Source organism: Triticum urartu, chromosome 5A (assembly GCF_056163025.1).
Source record: "Triticum urartu cultivar PI428250 chromosome 5A, HENAU_Tu73, whole genome shotgun sequence".
NCBI lineage: Eukaryota > Viridiplantae > Streptophyta > Magnoliopsida > Poales > Poaceae > Triticum > Triticum urartu.
In genome coordinates this window covers 263,306,753-263,323,479 of record NC_141877.1, presented here as the reverse complement: position 1 = coordinate 263,323,479, position 16,727 = coordinate 263,306,753, and the positions used below count along the sequence as shown (strand labels likewise).

Sequence of the window (16,727 nt, the reverse complement as noted above, 5' to 3'; positions counted from 1 at the left end):
TAGAGGAGGGTGTATATTCATAAGGGTGATTGTATATGTATATGAGCATCTGCGATTTGTATTGTGTTTAAAAATAAGAATTTGAAGGGTCTGCATCAAACGCACGAATTTGCTACAAATGGTGCTATGGTTGTGATATAATCCACTTCTGAATTCTGGTTTCACGTGTTTTAATTCTATTTAGAAAGTGACCAGCAGATGGCTACATATGCTGTTAACATTTACTACTACAAATGAGAGGAAATATGTTTCTCCTGTTAGCTGCACCTGCTACAATTGGAGCCGCAGATTGACTTGGCAAGCGCATGCACAAAAGCAGGATCATTGCCCCTCGTACAAGGAAACAGCAAGAGACACAAGCACACAAAAATACCTGGAATAAAATTGTGCTAGTGCAACTACAGCACATGAAAACAATGGTGAAAGATAAAACAAGAACCGAAGTTGCAGCACAAATCAAGATGATCAACTGTACAAATAAAACTGGTTTCTTCCTCCTGGACCCTCCTGAGTCGGGACCCACTAACACTACCAATCATCGCACCCATCTAAACATGCCAATCATTCATCACGGATCAATCCATCCAACAAGGAAAATAAAATAAACAGACAAAAAAATACCACCAAAAATAACGAGGCCTAAGGACTAGCAACAAGTCTTGTTCTTGCATTCAGTTGCTTTCTTCCTTTCCATCATCCATTTCTGCAATCTTCTTCTTAACCCAGCAGTGAGCAGTCCAATGATGGCCTCGGCCAATCCCAGGATTCGATTCTAGCCCACCCCACTAGCACGATTGCGATATGATCATGGTGGATTCAGAGTTTTTCATCATGCGAGCTTGCTTACTGTGAGCTGTTGTCGCCATGGCCTTCCTCTTCTCCGCCGCTGTCGTCGTCGCCGTCCTCTTCGCCTTCGTTGCCCCCGCCGCTGCCGTCGCGCTGCTGCTCCATTTCTTGTTGCTGGTCTTGCTCCTGCTGCTGCTGCTGCTGCTCTTCTTCCGTACCTCCACCGCCCCCACCGCCGCGGTCGTAAGCATTGAGCCCAGCAAGCATGCCGATGTTGGTGTCGGGCATGCCGCCCATCGCACCGGCGCTGCCGGGATAGTTCACCCTTGTTGACATGAACTGCAGCGGCGCCTGCACGGTGCTGCTCCCCCCGCCGCCGCCGAAAGACCACATAGGCTGCTCGGTCGGCCGAACCGCGGCAGCCTGGCTCGCGGACACGGGCAACATCCAGAACGCGCCTCCAGGGGCCGCGCTGTTCGGCGCCACGGCCCACATTGCGGCGGGCGGCGCCGCCTGCTGCTCGCGCGCCTTGGGCGCGTTAGGATCTTGCCGCTCATCGTCCTCCTTGAACAGGTCCTCTCGGTACCGCTTCCTCATGAAGGAACCGGGGCTATTTGCGTCCTGGGGCGGCTCCTGCGGCGGCGGGAGCAGGTGGTGGTAACCCAGCATGGTGGACATGTCGTGCTGCGGGTGCGGCGACTGGTGGTGGGGGTGGTGGGGGTGGAGCGCGAGGGCGGGGAATGGCGCGGGGCGGCTGGTGCCGGAGGCCGCGCGACTGATGTTGAGGGAGGAGAAGTTGGCCGGGATGGTGCCGGTGCCGGTGGCGGCGAGGATGGCTGGCTCCGCCTGCTGCAGCAGCCACTCGATGGTCTCGCCGTCGGACTTGTGGCCGAGCTCCCGCGTAAGCTGGAAAACCCGAGCCGCGCACAGAGCCGGCATCCGTATCCTCCTTCCCCGGCCATCCACCTTGGTGTGCCGGTCCTTGGATGGCCGCTTCGCCAGTGCGCCGGCCGATGGAGTCACTGGCGCGACCGCCTTCTTCTCCGCCGAGGAAGCCGGGGCCTGGTCGGTGACGACGGGGGTTATGGCGAGCGACCCAATGAACTGCTGCGGCTGCGCCTGCTGCTGCACGTTGTTGGGCTCCGCTGGGCCTGCGTAGTAGAATGGGTGGTGCGGATGATGGTCGCTGCCGCCGCCACGGCTTCCGCTCGTGCCCCCGGCGCTTCCCCCGCCGCTGTTGCTGCTCGACGGCGCTCCGCCCCCGCCCCCGCCTCCACTTCCACCCCCACCGCTGCCGCCGCCATGGTCCATGCGCGTCCCCAAGAACCCTCCCTCCCTTCCTCCCGAGAAGGAAGAAATGAAAAGGCGGCTCCTTTGGCCTGCCCGGTGGTCCGCGCGCACGCGTTCGGGTAGTCACCGGAGTTAGGGTTGAAGAGGGAGAGGAGCACGTGCCGGGCACGCAGGGTGGGGCGGGGTGGTGGCCGGGTGGGGTTGGGAGGAGGCGCAGGGGAGCGGGGACGGAGGAGGGGAGAGATGGAGACAGACAGACAGACAGACAGGGAAGGGGAGAGAGACGGGAGGGGTGGGGTTTCCCTTGGGTATTGTTTATGGCCCTTTTCCATGATTCTATAAACCCTAGAGAAGATATTGGGGACTGATGTCTCCTTTCCTTTTCCACATTTCCCTTTTTTTCCTGCCAGCACATTTCCACTTTTGTTGCCCCATAATTCGATTTTTTAATTGATTCGTCGATGGTAGGTGGCTGATTATGTCTAATTAATGAACGCATTATAGACATAGCGAACACAAAGTTGAAATATTTATCACGACACTGTAAGCCTTGTATGTGTCTGACAAAATATAGTAAACTAGTAGATATCCCACGCGTTGCGGCGGGAAATTGAGCAAAAAAATTTACTTTAAGAATAAAACCGTAAAAACTATAACAAAAAGATTATTGAAAAAGAAAGAACATTATCATTCAGATTAAGCGCATATCTTTATTTATAGTGAAATAATATTTTTCTTCAATTAAGAACCTTCTTTTACCATCATTCCTTTTCTCTATGTTTTCGCTTTCTCCAAATTTCTTGTCTAAACAGTGCAATAAATATGAGAGGGTGGTTGTCAGAGTTTTATATATCAAGCAAAAATTTAAACATTACGAACATAGTATTTGTGAAAAGCTTTCTCCCATATTTCCTTCTGTTGATGTTTGTGTCTCCTTTAATTCATCTTTTGGTTGCTGCATATATGTGTTTGGAAAAATTGACAAAAGAATATTACTACTGCTAAACTATGCATGCTATACTTGAGGCAAATAAAGGATTTCATGAATCTGACTGAACCATATTGCATTGTCTAGTTGACAGAAGTATATTGGATAGACATAGGGTTAATCTGATTGAATCGTTTATTTTATCGGCACCAGAAATTTATTCGATCGATACAAACGGAGTAAATCTTAACAGAAAGAACGCTAAACATTCTTACCTTCTCAATCCTCTTTAATTTGGTAGATAGTAGAAGAGTCACGTCATCAAACATCTTTCTAGCAACCTAAGTATCTTGAATCAACAATGGTCATAAATTTGTTGTCATAGACTATAACACATCACTTAAATAGATGAAACCAACATGTATTGTAATTCTGACGCAAGTGCATGTACTGTCAGATGCCACGGTCTCCAGCTTTGGCAAATGGATGACGTGAGGTTGATTCTTGGTTCAGGATTCAAATCAATAGGTGGGTTCAGCAAAATCTGAAAACAAAGGGAAAATATGTCGACTCATGTATATCTTGTAGTACCTGGACATGGATGTGCAAGTGGAGGTCGTCAAGCATCCTGCTGATGCACCTAATCAATTCCAAGGTCGTCGTGATGCTCGAGGATGAGACTATCAGCAGCTATCTTGCACGCGTGATCTCCCCTCGACGCCAGGCCCATGCGGAAGTCTTATACAGCCCGTGATGTACACATCCGGCTGAACGTCGTCAGGGTTGGTGTTCAAGACGATGATTTACACGCTCATAAACTTGGGCTAATGAACCACAGTCGACACTATACTGGCCCTGCGGCCCTGTCGCGTGGTCGGGAAGGTGAGCAGAGGACACACGAGATGCGTCGGCACCGAGCATGGTTCACTGCCGCCACAGGGAGTCTTCCCGGCCTTCTGCCGAGGCCGCCGGCGCGCCTCCGCAAGGTAATAGTCGGGCCGATCTCGGCGCGGCTGCATCCTCTGCAAGGTGCTCTGCTTCTAGTGCGGGGTGCGCCTACGGCCGGGAAGCCGGAGGCATAGCGGGGACGGCCGGAGAGGGACCTCTCACCATCGCTCGTTGCCTCGCGCACGACCGAAAAGAAATATCAGATGGGAGGAGCAATTGAATCGCCAGAGTAGTGGGATTTAATGAGGGAAAAGGAACCGTTTCTATTGCAAAATAATAGTGGGATTTGATGGAGATTGAAGAAGATAGAGAGGAAGTGGAAACCGTTTTATGGGGAGACAGAAGGCGCAGGTCGCAGCGGCTGGCGGCGGCGCGGTCACGCAAGGTTTTTTTAGGCAAGGCTTCTTCACGGATGCTTCTTCAGGGAAGAGTGGGTCATCATAGTCTCCCATGGGCTTTCAATGGGCTTTTTAGTCTCCAAAAATCGCTGAAATGTACGCTCAGCCCAAAAAGTTGAGTCGGAGGCCAGCAGCGAGCGGTATGGCTGGGAAAAGCACGAATCGGTATACTTAGCGGTAGCAGTGCTTAGTAATTTCCTGAATCTTTGATCAAACGGCTGTGACTTCTCAACTTTACTGAATCAACGGCTGTAACAATTGGGGTGACGTGGCTTCACGAGAAGGCAGGAAAATCACTTAGTGGGGTGCCTCTATTTAGATATAGAAGATGAAAGTATAGTTTTACTATGTCTACGTCGAACGCACCCTCCATCAATAAATAGCCGTGTCCTAAATGAAACATTTGTTCCATCACATATAGCCAAACTTGATGAGTAATTAATTGCATTCATCATCCTGATGCAGAGGTTGGAGGTCATCCTTGTTTTTAAGAAAAAGAAAATAAAAACCCAAATATAGCCAAACGAAACATGCTTAATAAAGGTAGTCAAACATGCCGATGGTACACGGGCATCCAAATTCTTTTTTTTTCCGGGTGGGTGTCCAAATTCATCAATACTTTACTCATTTATTAGTTCTCGGCGTGGTTCTATGGTGTCGTGAGATTAAGGGCCTATTTGATTAGCATGATTGTGAAAACACATAAAGAGGAAAACACATGATGAAATGTGTACAAAGTAAATCCGTAAGAAAATTCAATCCTACGAATCAAATGATCAATCAACATAGAAGTAGAAAAAATCCCAGGGATTCCAATCATTCAAAAATCCTTTGCATTAAAGGAAGATCAAAATATGGTCATAGACCTGTAAAATCCGTGGTGGTACGCCGGGATCCTGACTACTGAGAGCATGCAGTGCAGGGCGATGGTGGTGACACCTTTTCCCACCCTTTTTTCGTTTGCTCCTTTGTAGTCTTTTCTAATGATTTGGATTTGGAGGCGGAGTTGGTCCAAAGTGGGCGTGGGGCCTCGCTTGGGGTGACGGATGGATGGATGGACACAAAGAGCGAGCGGAGGAAGGGAAATGGAGCGGCCTCCGCTGCCTTTTTCCTCTTTGCGCCTAGCGCAGCAAAAAGCCTCAGAAAGTCCCACACACACACATGTGCACCCACACAGACTCGGTCTTCCATGCTCACCCAAAAATTTGAAATCTCTTTTACCCTGGTAGGAGTATTTCTTTTGGCCTAGTATAGGTGGCGAACTCCTGATGTTTGGTGTGCATTTTGCACAGGAGTATGAGATTGGAGCATGCAACGAGGGAAAAGTTGGTGAAATATGGAACGCACAGCCATTAATTTCTGGCGTGCTTTTCACATGGGGCTGGATGCATGGTGTGAAACAAGGGGGGATGTGGAGCCATGGGAGACAGTGCAGGTGGAGGGTGTCAGAGTGGGGAGCATCAATGCTGCTCAGACAGCTCATCCCAACACCACCAATCTCTCTCGCCCCCCCCCCCCCCCCCCCCCCAAATTAGCTGTCAAAAAATAATATCCCAGTCCAATCCAAGTGAGCATACCTAAATTATGCGGTGATATAAAAACTGATCGCGAAGAATGTCTTTTATCTGCACATTAACATGACAAGATTAAATAAGCATGGAGAGTAGATATATGCAAAAAAAATCACATGATGCGGGCGGCAAGTAAACAAGTAGGCTCCAGGGTGGGTGTGGGTGGGTGGGTGGAAAAGACGTCTCCTGCCAGTCAACTCCAGCCTGGCCCACACCCCTCGTTGCATTATTAAAGAATCCTTATATAATAAACAAAAACAGAACCTTGCAATTCCATATTGGGTCCAAAAAGAAGGAAAGCCCCACTGCTTCATAGTGTCAGCTCGGTGCCTCTGCCATGATTGGAACTAGAAGAGCGTTGCTGCGGGACGTTAGCATATGCCAATTAACTCACTAAGAGATGCACATTAAGGAAATATTGTTGGCTAAGAGATGCACATTAAGGAAAAAATGTTGGCTGTGTGGTGATACAATGTCTTCTCACGCGCATCAAGGATTAACCTGAAGGTAGTTGCGTGAAATATTTACTACTCTACTGATTAAATTAAAGGATTACCTTTGATTGAGTTAGCGAGTACTCCTATATGGTCTTATGCAGCTTTGAGAACATTCCCTGTTTGTAGGTATAAAGAGACTTCATGAATAGACAATGTTATAAAGAAATGTGGTGTCGACAGGTGCACAGTTTTTACTATTTGAAATCTGTGACGACACCACCGAGAAATTACTATACTGAAACTTGAATGAAATCTTGCAACACGTATATACCTAAAGAATATTCGACAACCCATCATATTTGCAACAAGTGTTAAAGGACAAAAGCTAAAACAAAAAAGGAGTTGCATGAATCAAGAAAATTACAAACCTGAACAATTAAATTTTATTGGAATGGCCATGCATGTAAATAAAACTAAAATTAAACTATTTTAACATCTAACAGGAACAATAGTCAATAGTGCACAAGAATCAAAGGGACAATCACACTGAACCACATAGAACTGTACCAATTGTTTAATCCCGAAACAAAATTGCTAATTCTACAGTTATGTGAACATATACAAATCAAAATAATGGAAACCAATTTAGTTAATCTAATTCACAGAAAAGTGGTTAAATATGAAGAATTATCATACAAGTGTCAATTGGGCCGAGGGCTTCACCTTTAGCCACGGATATGTAGCTCAAAGAACCCAATACAGTATCTTTTTGAGAGCCCGAGAATCAACATACAGGCTGGTACTGATCGAAAATAAAATGGCATGACAGACAGTTCAACTGGGCATGCCTTCAACATTCATCTAGCACGTGGCACATACTGAATATACATACTGGAGAAGGAAGAAAATGAAGAATTTAAACACATAAGAGGAACATATGAATGGAAGTACACAAGACTCGCTAGGGCTGCTTCTCAATTCGGAAGACATGGGGTTGCCTTAAGTACTGCTTCGCCAACTGCGCTCCTGCCGAGAGGAGAGAAGGGGATACGAACAAATCACCACATCAAATAAGACAATCAGAAAACACTGGGCCACTCCTCAACATGGGACGGCCACTCCTCAGAGCTCTTCTAGCAGAGGAACACGGCGCCCATTCATCCCGCGAGCTTCTCCTTACAAAGCTCCTCCAGCTGGAACCCGAACTCCTTGTCCAGATCTGTGGCGGCGGCGGGGATGGCCGCTTCCTGCGCCTCAGAGGCCACCAGCATGAGGAGAGCCCGGAGCAGAGCGATGTCGCGTTTATAGGTTGATTTGGCTGCGCTGGCTCGGCCACATCCCATCGCCCTGAGAGGCGTCGAAGGGGAGTAAGATCAGCGAGGTAAGCGAACTGGTGGTCAGAGCATGAGGAGTGCCCTCACACGGCGATTGTCGTCTAGCCGCTACACCGTGAGGATCTGAGAAGAGAAAAATTCATCATAGGTTACAAAACTTGAGCCGGCTGACACTTTAGTATCACTATTTCAAAATACCCAAACTACAGTTCATATACTTGCGCAAAGGGTTTATTTTGGTCCATATGTGCGTTTATGTGTTCGTATTCGCTGATTTGGTCGAGTCAGCGGCCGTCAGCTAGGCTTTGACCGCCACCTGATCAAGCCTGGGTTAATGTTACAGCATTTGGGTTTTTTTTTGCAAAATCGCAAGACCTGGTCGGACCGACCGCGCACGGGCTGGGAGCCTGGGACACCGCGCACCTATAGCTAGGCGTGGTCCTAGGCGTCTTTGATGGCCCCGTGCTGGAACTGGAGGTGCGCGCACCGTTGGGCCGTTGCGTGGAGCGCCATGCTCGGCGGTCACGTCGGCTGGTGAGAGAATCACTGTGCCCGTATTAAAAATACAAAAAATACAAAAAAAGCGGAACTCGAACTTGCGACCTGGTGCTGCTCACCTCGTCCTTGTAGCCACAAGAAGCATTGGATGGCACTGCTACAAAAAAGACGCCGGGATAATTTAACCCCTGCGTTGAGATTTGAAAATATTTGGTTAAGGGCAAACAACAATTGAAGACGTGAAGGCCCTACAATGTTCGAAATCTCCGATTTTTTTTTTCAAAAGTGCGAACACTTTTGAAAATTCTGAATACTTTTTTAACAAACGAACAATATTTTTGCGAACACAATCAATTTTGGAAAAGTGAACACTGTTGAAACATAACAGTTTTTGAAAAATATTGTGAACATATATTTTAACCTGAACAAAATTTAAAAAATCTTTACAATGTAAAAGAATGTTGTATAGCTTTACAAAATGTAAAAGTGTATATGGAAAAATGTTACCGTGTCAAATTTTTCAAATTTTTTTTTGGAATTTCATAAATTATTTGCATTTTAAAAAATATTACCTATTTCAAAATTGTTCACATTTTTCTCAAGAAATGTTTCAAAAGTTCTTTAAAAATGTTTCATCTAGGAACGCTCCTGTCTGTTCTTATATGTGAGTGTGTCGCCCGATATATAATCAATATTTTGTAGGCAAACGATTATAGTCAGCATCCTTCATATCTATTGGCAAGGTGCGACCGCGAGGCGTCTCAAGCACACTGTTTGATGCTAATATTTTTTGTCACTCCTAAGTGAAGAGAAGTGGGTTCGTGTAATTTAAAAAAAGTATTTATTGGCATTACGAAAATGTAAAATAATTTATTATTATTACGAAAAATGTACAATGAAGAAAACAACAAGAAAAACGAAAAAAAAGATAAAGCAGACTGTATGGGCGCTGCACTAATGAGCTGGCCCATTTCATCCTAATGTCCAGCTAGCCAGTCAACAATCTTTGCCACGTCAGCGAATACCACCTAAAAGCCCTCAATGTTTAAAATAGACCGGGATCGAAGAGTTCGGTTTGCTGATTTCCGGGATTGAAAGTTCAGGGTTTGATTTAGCTTTCGCCTATAAATTTAAGATTTATTTTAGACTTTTTCATAAATAAATAAAGGTGCTTCTTATTACTAGTATATACTAGTACAATATTGTCTTACATACAAGAAGAAGAAGAAGGTGAAACCGGCGATTCGAACGGCTCGGCAGTCAAGTCAAGCACGACACGACTAGCCAGCGAGCCAGCATACGTGTCGCCCGCGCAAGCCAAACATCAAACCGGCATCGCGATATCTCTCTATTCAAATATTCTCGCAAACAAACAAAAACAAATCTCTCTCTCGCGCGCGCGCAAAATACGGACTTGTGCCCGCCGGCCGGCCGGTCTTCCAGACCCAGCATGGCTACGGCCGCCTCGTCCTGCTTCCTTTCAACCACATTCAAACTGCAACCTCAACGCCGGCGACGGCGACGGCGACGGCAGAATCACCAACGAAAAGACAAAGTCACCTCTTTCTTTCCCTGCTGCGGCCTTTACCGGGTCGTCTCCTAAATCGCCGGTCACCGCCGCCACCAACTACTCTACTTCCTTTCCACCACCAAACTGCAACTTCCATCGAGGCAGCACAATCAAACAAAGGCCAAATCTTTCCTTTTTCCGTCGATGCCCACAACCTCCACGACGGCGGTCCATCTCCTCCTCTCCCTCTCCGCTCAGGCGGTACAGGTCAGAGCCACGGGATTTTCGATTCCGGCGCCTCCCCTCTCGATTCCTCCCGGCTCCAGCTTCGATTCGATTAGGGCCTCCCAAATCACCTCCCTCCTCTGCTGTCAACATCCCTCGCCTCGCCGCCGCCCACCTCTGCCTGCAGATTCCCCCACTCACCTGATAAGCACCAATTAGATTAGATTACTGCTCGCCGGCGACTCCCGACCCCCGTCTCCGGCGCCAACTAGCCACCGTTGCGGATTCGTACGGGGAAGAAAGATAATCTCCCGGTCGCCGGGCTGGGTGTGTGTGTGTGGATGAGAGGCCCGGCTGCCAGCCTGGGTGGGCGCGGCGCGTCTCCCGGTCGCCCCCCTGGGGACGGGAGTTGGGCTAGGTTCGGAGGAGAGGAAGAGGAGAGCGAGGGGATAAGGGAGCAGGCCGACCAGGTGCGCGGTCGGTCCGACCAGGTCTTGGCAATTTTGCAAAAAATACCCGGATGCAGTAGTATTAACCCAGGCTCGATCAAATGGTGGTCAAAGCCTAGCTGACGGCAGTTGACTTGGCCAAGTCAGCGAATACGTATACGAAAATATACATACGGATCAAAGTGAACCCTCTGTGCAAGTACATGAACCGTAGTTCGGATATTTTAAAGTAGTGGTACTAAAGTGTCAGCCAGCTCAAGTTTTGTGACCTACAGTGAATTTTCCTCATTTGAGAAATATTTATCCTGTGGGGAAGAAACAGAAGTGGAGAAGGAAAGCGAACCGATCGGTGCTTTGATGGGGAATCGATCCAGAAAAAAACCGAAGGATAAGGAAATGTGCGGTCAGGCGTTACATAGTGGTGCGCAGTTAAGAACCGAAGCAGCAAAAAATAATCACAGAAAAAAGCGAGACAAAACGATTAGATGGGAGGGCTGCTCCTCTCGGTCCACTTCGTCAGCTGGTAACAGTGGGATGACATGGCATCATGCATGTTAAGAATTAGGCTCATGTGAACATTGACCTGTCATGAAGCTGATGTGGACAGTGTGCGTGTTGAGATAATTGGTAATAGTGAAGATCAACTTTTTAAAAATGTAAAGATAAGATGAAGATGGTTAAACAAAAGGAAAAGGTGATCATCCACCCACATTCTAAGGGCATCTTCAACGCCGACCCGCAAACCTTTCATAACTTTTCGAACCGCGCTATTCGGACCGCGGAAGCTATGCAACGCCGACCTGTATTGATCCACGGGGCGGTCCGGATACGATTTCTCTCGCAAACCGGAGATAAAAATGGAGGAGGTTTGCGAAAGTTTCGACCGCTCCCAAGCCCGCTTCTGCCCGCCTTGTCCCACCAAAAACCCGTCACCCGCCTCTCCCGCACTTTTCTTCTGATGCACGCATAGCTTACCGCGCCGCAAACATGCCGGCCCAGAGCACGCGGAGGCCGGAATTGATGACGTGATGTGACCGGAGGGAGGGAGGGCGGCGCTGGCCGACGCGACCTCTCGGCAGCCCTCGCTTCAATGCGGACGCAGGTTCCCGAGGAACCAACTCCGTCCGCTGTGCCGCATTGAAGCGGCTGGCCGACCCTTCGCATGGCTTGGCCGCGACTATTTAAGCCGCGCTCCGGTGTTGTCCACATTGCATCCTCCTCCTTCCTTCTCCTCCTCCTCGCCCATCTCCCTCCACATCTCGGTGATGGGCAAGTCCTGGACGTTTGCTCCAGCAAGCAGTTCTAGGGCGGGATCTGGCGGCTCATGGAGACGCTGCTATCGAACTCCGGGTCCGTCCTCCTCGTCGGCTCGCAGCGACTCAACGCGGGCGGAGATCGTCATCTCCTCCAGCGACAAGGAGGACCAGTAGCCGTAGTCCGCGCCAGCAGTGCCGGGCCAGGTCTACGCAGGCACCGACACGGAGTTCAAGGAGCAGATGGAGATGACGCTCCGTCACTCCTCGTCCACACCAACGGCTCGGCTCCGCCACCGGGGTGCTCCTTCTCCTCGCCCATCTCCCTCCACATCTCGGCGATGGGCAAGTCCTGGACGTGGGCGCCAGTAGGCGGTTCCAGGGCGGGATCTGGCGGCTCATGGAGACACCGCCCTCGAACTACGGGGCCGTCCTCCTCGTCGGCTCGCAACGACTCGACGCGGGCAGAGATCGTCATCTCCTTCAGCGACAAGAAGAACCAGTAGTCGCAGTCTGCGCCAGCAGTGCCGAGCCAGGTCTACGCTGGCACCGACACGGACTTCGAGGAGCAGATGGAGATGATGCTCCGTCACTCTGTCGTCCACACCAACGGCCCGGCTCCGCCACCGGGGGTGCTCCTCCTTGTGAAGCCGGAGCCGACATCCCCTCCACGCTCTCCGCCGCCACGTAGCCGCGGCATCCAAATCGAACGCCATGTGTTAGAAAAAGTGGCTCTCGTCGCCGCCCCGGCGCATCAAGGAGGAGCAGCTCCCGCCGTCATAGCCGTCGCCCCCGCGGGTGAAGGAGGAGCGTTGCTCGCCACCGTCCCGGTGCTTCATCAAGGAGGAGCGTCGCTCGCCATCACCCCTGCCTAAGGCGCGCGGGCGCCTCCTGCACTATCTCTGTAGCGGCGGCTCCTCGTCATCGTCCTGGAGCGCCATGATGGCGTAGGAGTACGTCGACTGGGAGCAGTGTCGGCGGGATAGGCGCAACACCGCCTATCGATCTCAGTTCACGGACTCCGACGTCCCGCCGCTGGCGTATGCCTGTGCCCTAAACCGCTCCGTCATGACATCAGATACACCCAAGTGCCGTCTTCGCTGCCTCGATGGGGAGATGGCAGGTACCGTGAGGAAAGGTCCCTCGCCGAGATCGCCGTCGCCGCCAACGACAACGCCTCCAACGATCGCCACCCTCTCCCCCAGCCCATGTCCTCAGTGGCCACGGCTGCATCGCGCGCGGCGCGGGAGAAGGTGGAGAGGATCATCTGCGAGCGTCAGGAAGCCGCCAGGAAACCCTGTAGCGATAGATGCCGCATCACGCTTATCATCAATCCTCGAGTTGGTCTTGCCCCTCGGCCTCTTCACCACATCTCCAATCGCAGCCACGGTCGCCGGCCCTGGTTTCTTCTTTAGAGTGACATATTGATCTTTGAACTTGGGGTAATCTTTGATGAGAGACCAACAATGGGTGCGAGTGAATGTCTTGTTCTTATGTCGGGTCTTGAAGGTTTCCAAAGATTGGAATGCCTACGCTATCAAAGAGAAGGCTACAAATGTAATAGTGAAGGACACAAGATACAACAAACATGAACATGACATAGCAATGAAAGATGAGAGGGCATACCAAGTCGCCCATGCCTAGGCCACTCACGGGACGGGCTTCAACACTCTCAAGCGCGGCACACTACTTGTTGAATGAACCCCCATCGCTCTTGGATTGAGTTGATGCCATGGTTGATCACAAACTTGTAGGGTGAAAACTTCCTCCATTCATGAAAGGTTGTATGAACTCTCGTCCAAAAATCAATTTCTTTTTGCTTGGCATCAGTCTTGGGATCTTGGCATATCTCCATCCAACTCTCGCAAATCAACATGTCCTCTTCTTAGGTGTATGGTCCCCGTGCGAATGCTCTGCTTCCTTCTTTGTGCGTCGGCTCTATGGGCGAGCTCATCGATAAACAATGGATTCTCCGCAATGTCGACACCCTCTTCTTCCTCATCTTTCGCAATAGATGTCCTCATCTTCATGCCATGAGTTTCCATGGTCGTCGGCCTCTTCTTCTTCGTCGACACCATAGTGGTCGACACAATCTTGTTCACGGCCATCTTGGCCTTGGGTCTCATCGAGGTCATAGCCTTGGCCTTGTCCCTTGGTGTGGAAGGCATGGTCATGACCCTCGTAGATGACGTTCTCCATGAACATGTTGTAGTCAGGGTCGTCGGTCGCCGGCGTCAGGATTGGCATTTCGTCGAACAGGTTGCAGGCATCGGGAAGGTTGGCCGTCGAAATCGACCGAGCCGCTTCCTTTGCATTCCGACGGATGACTGGCCAGCGCCATTGTACCCAGGCGTGACATTAAGGTCGATGACAGACATGGCGCTAGGGGTGGCCGGTGCGATCACGCTGTCGTCCGATGACATGGAGAACTGAGTTTGAGCATGCTCCCGCGATGGATGAAAACTAGCCATCTCCGGTGTTACAGAGGAGTTCAGCGACTCGTACTATGGAGGGTGAACGGTCGACGAGCTTGCGCTCGCCACGGCTATGGCATCGACGCAGAGAATGGTCGGCAAGGATCGACACAACCCTAGCATGAGGAGGGAGTGCATCGTCACTACCTGCGTGGCCTTGGCGACGATGGCCTCGTTGGCCTCAACAACAGCCTTGTGTAGCGCGGCCGCGGCCTCGGCGGTGAATTCGACAGCGGCTTTCTGATGCGAAGCATCCTATGGACATCACCATGTCAAGAGTCTGTTTGGCAAGTGACACATGCGACCTCTACTTCACATACACAAAGGTGAATCATCTCCTTTACACGTGCTCACTTGACCCCTTCAAGGATGGTATACTACTTGACACCTCTCCCGTGTGCATGCATAGGTATTGTCGGAGCTTCATGAATGTAGAGGAGGAGTGCAAGCACCAAGGAACAACTACACCATCCACGAGGGAAGCATGGAAGCGACAACGGAAGAAGACGGAGCCGCTGAAGCTACAACGGCTGGACATCCAGGCCAGAGGCCGGACTCCGGCGCCTGGGCAGCCGCGCAGGAGCCGCCCCAATGGACGGCCAAAAGCATCAGCGGCCAGACATCTGGTGGCTCAGCAACGCCCGGACATCCGGCACCCCTCCCAGAAATCCGGCAGAGGCCTATCCAGAGAAGAACAAAACGGCCTGTTCCAGACCGGACATCCGGCCAGTGCCCCGGACATCCGGCGTCTCGCGAACAGCCGAACATCCGGCCCCCAGCCCGGACATCCGGCGCCTGCCTGTGTGCAGCCCGAGGCCAGAGGCCCATGTATCTCCCTTTTCCACTTACCCCTTCATGGCTTAGACTATAAATAGACATCCCCCTCCTCCATTCTAGGGTTAGCAAAGTGATAGCTCATTTGTATGTGAGCTTTGCTCCTACCTACCTCTACTCTTAAGAGAGAGAGAGAGAGAGAGAGAGAGAGATGGAGAGAGAGAGACCACCACTCCCATGGAGTTCAAGACCTCAATGTGAGAAGATCCTGCGGGATATATCGTCAAGACCCCTAACGGGAAGATCCATCTAGGATACCATCAAAACCTCCTCTTGGAGATAAACTTCACCTTGTATCTTTCCTTTTGTTGTTCATGTACCTTGTGGATCTTGTGTGTTTGATTGTCTAGTGGATGTGTGATTGGACTTGTTCTTGAGTGTTTCCCCTTGTGATTTCCCTCCGTTCTTCCCCGTGTTCTTCATGTTCTTCGAGGGAATCCACTCCAATCGTGAAAGATCGGCCTACACCGGGTTAGCCCTATATCACTTTCTGTTGGAAATATGCCCTAGAGGCAATAATAAATTGGTTATTTTCATATTTCCTTATTCATGATAAAGGTTTATTATTCATGCTAGAATTGTATTGACCTGAAACTTAAATACATGTGTGAATACGCACTACTGTAGGATGCTGCTAACGCGACACTACGATTAGAGACCCTTTGAGGAAACTGTGTGTGATGCAATAACCGCAAACGATGATGTAAAAAACCCATCAAAAAAGATGGAAAACGTTTGCGATGATGGATGCATCAAACATGGTTCAGAATTTAGTTGAGTGTGCGATGAGGGGCATACGGTTCAGTTCAATGAACTGTTTGCGATGAGGCAGAAGAACAGAAACAGGAAGCCGGATGAAGGCATGTGCGATATACAACATACGGTCCACTCGGATGAACTATTTGTGATTAGGCGGAACAACAGAAACGGGCAGCCAGATGAAGGTGTGTGCGATTGAGGGCACACGCTTCAGAAGGATTAACTGTTTGCGATTAGGCAACACAACAGAAATGGTCAGCCAGATCAAAGCATCTGCGATTGATGGCATACACTTCACATGGATGAACTGTTTGCGATTAGCCACAACAAACATAAACAGTTAGACAGATCAACGTGTGTGCGCTAGACGGGCACACATTCTAATTAAAAAAAGCATGTGCGATGGTAACGAGCGTGCACGGTTGTTGGAACAAGACGTGTGCTGACATTGTCTATTGCGGTGCACCCTATAGTGCAAACACCACGTACGTGGCCGAGAAAGTGTGCCCACGATTACACCGTCTGGGAATAGTGCCGCACTTAGAAATTATAGAACCATCATTAAATTTTGAGCTAGCGTCCCATCACATTCCAAATTACAACCACACTATATTTAATTGCAAACATGTTCACATCGATCAAAACCTAAATGGTTTCCCACTTAGGAGTGTATTAGTACTCGGTTATAAATACTACTACTCCAAGATGACTGCACATTCCTGTTGGGAAACGTATCATGCAATTTCAAAAAAATCATATTATCACGCAAGATCTATCTAGGAGATTCATAGCAACGAGAGGGGGAGAGTGTGTCCATGTACCCTCGTAGACCGAAAGCGGGAGCGTTTGAGAACGCGGTTGATGTAGTCGAACTTCTTCTCGTTTCGACCGATCAAGCATCGAACATACGACACCTCTGAGTTCTGCATATGTTCAGCTCGATGACGTCCCACGAACTCTTGATCCAGCAAATTGTTGAGGGAGAGTTCCGTCAGCACGACGGCTTGGTGACGGTGATGGTGGAGTTATCCGC

At 49.7% G+C, this 16,727-nt stretch overlaps 1 protein-coding gene and 1 long non-coding RNA gene across 2 annotated transcripts; both read right to left on the bottom strand.

Moving 5' to 3' along the window:
* Positions 1-420: 420 nt before the first annotated feature.
* Positions 421-2,368, bottom strand: LOC125508418 (transcription factor PCF3). The gene has a single exon (XM_048673128.2). The coding sequence runs from the start codon at positions 2,095-2,097 to the stop codon at positions 844-846; it is 1,254 nt and encodes a 417-aa protein (XP_048529085.1). The 5' UTR covers positions 2,098-2,368; the 3' UTR covers positions 421-843.
* A 4,712-nt stretch (positions 2,369-7,080) lies between these two features.
* Positions 7,081-10,563, bottom strand: LOC125508417 (uncharacterized). Its single transcript, XR_007283458.2, has 2 exons — positions 8,310-10,563; positions 7,081-7,815 (listed from the first exon to the last, which is right to left on the bottom strand). It is a non-coding gene; the product is annotated as an uncharacterized LOC125508417 (long non-coding RNA).
* Positions 10,564-16,727: the final 6,164 nt, after the last annotated feature.